General features: G+C 37.5%; 1 protein-coding gene across 1 annotated transcript in view; it reads right to left on the minus strand.

Annotated features, from left to right (window-relative positions):
- The window catches only part of LOC107690765 (gastrula zinc finger protein XlCGF8.2DB-like), a gene marked incomplete at its 3' end in the record, with an annotated part of 29,042 nt that overhangs the window by 12,787 nt on the left and 9,702 nt on the right, over window positions 1-6,553 (minus strand). Inside the window, exon 2 of the mRNA XM_016489184.1 lies at window positions 3,657-3,790. Coding sequence (XP_016344670.1) covers window positions 3,657-3,711 — 55 coding nt within the window. The remainder of the gene's footprint in view (window positions 1-3,656; window positions 3,791-6,553) is intronic.

Below are 6,553 nucleotides of genomic sequence, written 5' to 3' on the forward strand. Positions count from 1 at the left end.
AGTTTTGCTTCAACCCTAATCAAACACACCTGAACAAGGCTAATCAAGGTCTGACGGTTACTAGGAAGCTACAGGGCAGGTGAGTTTTAATTAGGCTTGGAGCTGAACTCTGCAGAGCTGCAGCTCTCCAGGACCGGAGTTCGCCACCCCTGCTTTAGATCATGACATACTACTCATAGAACTATACGGGTATTCAAGGGCAGGCTTTAAGATGGTTTAGCTCATACCTGTCCGATCGTTATCACTTTGTCTATTTAAAGGGGTCATATGATGCTGCTAAAAAGAACGTTATTTTGTGTATTTGGTGTAATGAAATGTGTTTATGCTGTTTAAAGTAAAAAAAAAAACCACATTCTTTTCCACATACTGTACATTATTGTTTCTCCTCTATGCCCCGCCTTTTTGAAATGCGTCGATTTTTACAAAGCTCATCGGTCTGAAAAAGTGAGAGGTGTGCTGTAATTGGCCAGCTATCCAATGCGTTGTGATTGGCCGAATACCTCAAAAGAGAAAGGAAAAATTGAAATCGCATCATATGACCCCTTTAAATGGGGAATCATCTCAATTATCGCCAGTTTATCAAGGATCTGTCCTAGGCCCTCTGCTATTTGCAATATACATGTTGCCCCTTGGTAATATTATTAGAAAATACAAGATTAGTTTCCATGGTTATGCTGATGATACTAATTTCAACAAGATCAGATAAAACTTCTAAATTATCTAAGCTAACAGAGTGTGTTAAAAATGTAAAAAGATTGGATGACCAATAATTTTTCCCTATTAAATTCGGATAAGACAGAGATATTACTTATTGAACCAAAAAACAGTACAAGATTACAATTTGCATCTAGACGGATGTACTGCTACTTCCTCTACAGTCAAAAATGTAGGTAATTATACTAGACAGCAACTTGCCTTTTGAAAATCATATTTCCCATGTTACAAAAACAGCATTCTTTCATCTTAGAAACAATGCCAAGCTACGGAACATGTTACCTGTTTCTGATGCAGAAAAGCTAGTTCATGCATTCATGACCTCTAGACTGGATTACTGTAATGCACTGCTAGGTGGTTGTCCTGTATCTTCAATAAACAAGCTACAGGTAGTCCAAAATGCAGCTGCTAGAGTCCTTACCAGGTCAAGAAAATATGATCATATTACCCCAATATTACAATCTCTGCATTGGCTAAAAAAAAAAAACTACAGAAAGTGGCGAAGTCACGTAGTCCGTGACGGACAGATTATTAACTGCTGGTCTGTATGGTAATTAAAGTACATCATTCAAGACATGCAAATACTCGTTTCGTTCACTGACATCAAATGTGGCTTATCATCTGAAACATGCAAGTAGTAACATCATTACATGACCACTAGCTTGAACCTAGAAAAATGTGTGCTATTGAAGTGTTTGTGCGGAGTGTGAAAGCTGAACAGTAGTGCGCTCACTGCATGTTAACTTGGAGGCATGGTGCGATCATTTGCATTTAACTTAAAAGATTCTGTCAGTTTTGGTCAGAGTAATATATCTTTTGAATCTGTGAAAGGTCTACATTTATTTGCGTGCACTCAGAATAACATCAAAACACTGTGCTTTTGTAAAATAATGAAAACAAACAGGGTGCGCTTTCTGCCATCTAGGTCTCTGTGAACTTGTGCGAGTTAAGAGAAAAAAAACGATGACTGAACCAAAACTCTGCTTGCCTCAAAAACATAAAAAATATATCTACAGAAATCGAAATGTCTGCTTTTAAATTAACCAATTCAAATGGAAAACAAAAATGTTCAGATTATGTAATCTGTATGAAATGTGCGCGTCCACTATGGAGATCACTGCAGCTGAAAATACAGAAAACACTAGTTTATCAATGAAATATTATGTTAAAGCAGTCTTCTTGTGGTTTTTCCCTAAAGCATTCATAATCATTACTTCTGCAGTGCGCTGTTGCAAGCTTTATGCGTGTGCTTGAATGCTGTAAACTACAGGCAATTAAAGGCTCATTATTATGAATTAAAGGTTTATTAATATAAGCATGCGGTAAGAGTCAACTAATCGCTTCAAATGAACGACTATTAGTTGATCAGAAAAATCTTTAGTCAAGGGCAGCCCTAATTTCTTCTTTTTGGAGAGGCAAGTTTTGATGGCATTAGTGACATGCACTGTTAATGCCTTTATCACAGGTGCCAGTACACCACAATCCATCGTATTCATCCACGCAGAATAGCGGAGTTAAACTCAATATAATCATTAAAACAATGAACCACTGAAACGTGTAACTTCATGTCTTTTCTGTACTGCAGATTTAATTATTTCACAGCTTTTATGATTTTTCTAACTTGTAACACTGAATCTGACAAACTGCTTGAAGTTGTATAACCTTATTGAAGAATCAAGAATATACACCTCATATTACCCCAATATTACAATCTCTGCATTGGCTAAAAAAAAAAAACTACAGAAAGTGGCGAAGTCACGTAGTCCGTGACGGACAGATTATTAACTGCTGGTCTGTATGGTAATTAAAGTACATCATTCAAGACATGCAAATACTCGTTTCGTTCACTGACATCAAATGTGGCTTATCATCTGAAACATGCAAGTAGTAACATCATTACATGACCACTAGCTTGAACCTAGAAAAATGTGTGCTATTGAAGTGTTTGTGCGGAGTGTGAAAGCTGAACAGTAGTGCGCTCACTGCATGTTAACTTGGAGGCATGGTGCGATCATTTGCATTTAACTTAAAAGATTCTGTCAGTTTTGGTCAGAGTAATATATCTTTTGAATCTGTGAAAGGTCTACATTTATTTGCGTGCACTCAGAATAACATCAAAACACTGTGCTTTTGTAAAATAATGAAAACAAACAGGGTGCGCTTTCTGCCATCTAGGTCTCTGTGAACTTGTGCGAGTTAAGAGAAAAAAAACGATGACTGAACCAAAACTCTGCTTGCCTCAAAAACATAAAAAATATATCTACAGAAATCGAAATGTCTGCTTTTAAATTAACCAATTCAAATGGAAAACAAAAATGTTCAGATTATGTAATCTGTATGAAATGTGCGCGTCCACTATGGAGATCACTGCAGCTGAAAATACAGAAAACACTAGTTTATCAATGAAATATTATGTTAAAGCAGTCTTCTTGTGGTTTTTCCCTAAAGCATTCATAATCATTACTTCTGCAGTGCGCTGTTGCAAGCTTTATGCGTGTGCTTGAATGCTGTAAACTACAGGCAATTAAAGGCTCATTATTATGAATTAAAGGTTTATTAATATAAGCATGCGGTAAGAGTCAACTAATCGCTTCAAATGAACGACTATTAGTTGATCAGAAAAATCTTTAGTCAAGGGCAGCCCTAATTTCTTCTTTTTGGAGAGGCAAGTTTTGATGGCATTAGTGACATGCACTGTTAATGCCTTTATCACAGGTGCCAGTACACCACAATCCATCGTATTCATCCACGCAGAATAGCGGAGTTAAACTCAATATAATCATTAAAACAATGAACCACTGAAACGTGTAACTTCATGTCTTTTCTGTACTGCAGATTTAATTATTTCACAGCTTTTATGATTTTTCTAACTTGTAACACTGAATCTGACAAACTGCTTGAAGTTGTATAACCTTATTGAAGAATCAAGAATATACACCAACCTATTTGTTGTTCAGTATCTTCCTGTTTTATTCTGCTGGGTTCTGGATCAGTCATGTTTTTGACTTTCTTTCATAAACTGTTGTGGGAGGAGCTGAATTGTAGGTGAATTGCTGTGTGGTTGGAAGGAGCAGATCTGTCAAAATCAAAAATAAATCAGTTATTAAATTGATGCTTTCATTACTTCACACACTTAAATCATGTTGTGTTTATCCCGCTATCAGTATATAAAGTTATTTAATTTGTAAATTTTCAACTCGAATTGGTCTCACTGGAATACAGGAATCCAAACTGTCGAACGTCAATATGATAAGGTACTCATTCTCTGAACTTCTTTCATAGGATCTTCATTTGCCTCCCTGTAATGCTCTGCGAGCACTTCACTGTTGCGACGGCCAAGATATTCACATTGGGGCTCTCGTCGGGGTTTATATGCTTGCCGGCTCAGGACATTTCAATTCCTATGGTATCTGCACGTCTAATCTATTTTACCCACAAACGTCTTCTATGTAACATCTAAAATCAGACTTGCACAATTAAATGTGCGGTCTATGAATATGAAAGCAGCATTGCTTCATGATATTATCCTGGAAAGGAAACTTCAATTTCTTGCATCACTCAAATGACTGTTACAATCTAAACTTGGCCTCGCCACCTGGACATACATATTAGGGATGGGCATTCCAAGCAAAAATAATATTCGAAAATCGCTGGGTATTATTCGATTATTATTCGAAAATCGCACCCCTCCCCCGCAAGCACGCACAAACACCCATAAACAGAGAGAGATGGAGAGAGATGGGATTCACGCTTTGAATCTGTATGATAAACTGTTTAATTCAGAAGATAGGCTACCTTAACTCAAGCCATATAATGATTGTAACGTGCTGAAACATATTAATATAATAAACATAACCGAATGACGGCATTTATTAACATAACAGTCCATCGATTAGCATAAATCAACTGCTCATAAGGCTAGGACATTTCCATTTCAAAAAATTGAATCCCTAAAGGGAATAGATACGAGACGGGAGGAAAAATATACTTCAATATCTTCTGTAGCAATTATAACGTTGGGTAATTATACTGTATATAAACTGCGGGCATCAAGGAGTCGTTAATAATATGCAAGGCATTGAAATCGCTTTTGAACACGCGCTTGTTTTTACTTTCACTTTCGAGATTCGCAATCACATACGGGGCAGTACTCGGCAGTATTACCACACATTTTACAAGATTAGATGTTTGTCAGTGGTGCTCAGGATCTGCAAATTATTCACCAACATCCTATCAGTCATCTTTCCTTACTCTGTTTATGTGGGAAGTTAAATGTCATGTACTGTAATGTAACAGGCCACCGCTAGCAAGTGGCTAACCATGTCCCTTTAGTGGCTCCGTAGAACGTGTTATTTGTTTTACGCGCCTTTCTGAATACGGATTCAGCACACCTCTAACCCAGTCGGGGGTGTTTGTGGTCCGCACAGAGCTCTTATTTGACATCGTCCCAAGTTACTGTAACCATTATATGCTACGCAAGTCTACAGTGTGCGTGTGTGACAAAGCGTTCTTCTGTTGTCTTTGACAGCTTTTAGGTGCGTTATTGGCCACGCCACATGAACGCGACACCGCCGCATCAGCACGGAAAACATGGGGAAAGACAATCGCACAACCTATTCGATATTCTATAATCAAATCAACTAATCGAATATTCGAAAATCGTGACCCATCCCTAATACATATATTGATAGACCTTGACTCACCAGTAAAGGTGGTGGTCTTGCAATTTTATATAAATCTGAATTGCCTGTTTCTGTAATGACCACACCTGTTATGTCTTCATTTGAATGATTGGTTGTGAAAATTAATGGCAACACTCCTATACTTGTCATACTTATTTATCGTCCTCTAAACTAGACACCAGTTTTGTGAAGAAAATTTAACTAATTTAGTTGTACTTCGCAATAAACGTCAATATTTAAAACTTTATTTTTACTGACACCTTACGATGTATGAGTTACTGAAACCATTATATGCTACGCAAGTCTACAGTGTGCGTGTGTGACAAAGCGTTCTTCTGTTGTCTTTGACAGCTTTTAGGTGCGTTATTGGCCACGCCACATGAACGCAACACCGCCGCATCAGCACGGAAAACATGGGGAAAGACAATCGCACAACCTATTCGATATTCTATAATCAAATCAACTAATCGAATATTCGAAAATCGTGACCCATCCCTAATACATATATTGATAGACCTTGACTCACCAGTAAAGGTGGTGGTCTTGCAATTTTATATAAATCTGAATTGCCTGTTTCTGTAATGACCACACCTGTTATGTCTTCATTTGAATGATTGGTTGTGAAAATTAATGGCAACACTCCTATACTTGTCATACTTATTTATCGTCCTCTAAACTAGACACCAGTTTTGTGAAGAAAATTTAACTAATTTAGTTGTACTTCGCAATAAACGTCAATATTTAAAACTTTATTTTTACTGACACCTTACGATGTATGACATCCTTCATTTTAATGTGTAACATTATTTGATTGATGCGATTGTCAGTGCTGCCGCTCTTGGCGGTCATGAGATTATATGAATAGCAGCACGCTGCTCAAATTACTCCCAGAGGAATAATCAGTGATTCATATTTCTGTTTAATATTATTTTGTTTATTCTTGCAGTATATTTATTTATGATTAACCTCCCGTTTTCGTATTTAGCAGAGGTCTCAAACTCAATTCCTGTAGGGCACAGGTCTGCAGAGTTTAGCTCCAACCTAGGCTGCGTTCCACTCAACTTTTAGACACGCACTCACAAACTTTAAGCACTTCCCCTCAGGGGAATCCCCGCTGCCATTTTGAAGTGCGTTCCACTTCGTGAAGTGGACGAGGG

The sequence above is a fragment of the Sinocyclocheilus anshuiensis genome, unplaced genomic scaffold (assembly GCF_001515605.1).
Source record: "Sinocyclocheilus anshuiensis isolate Anshui unplaced genomic scaffold, SAMN03320099.WGS_v1.1 scaffold4004, whole genome shotgun sequence".
Lineage (NCBI taxonomy): Eukaryota > Metazoa > Chordata > Actinopteri > Cypriniformes > Cyprinidae > Sinocyclocheilus > Sinocyclocheilus anshuiensis.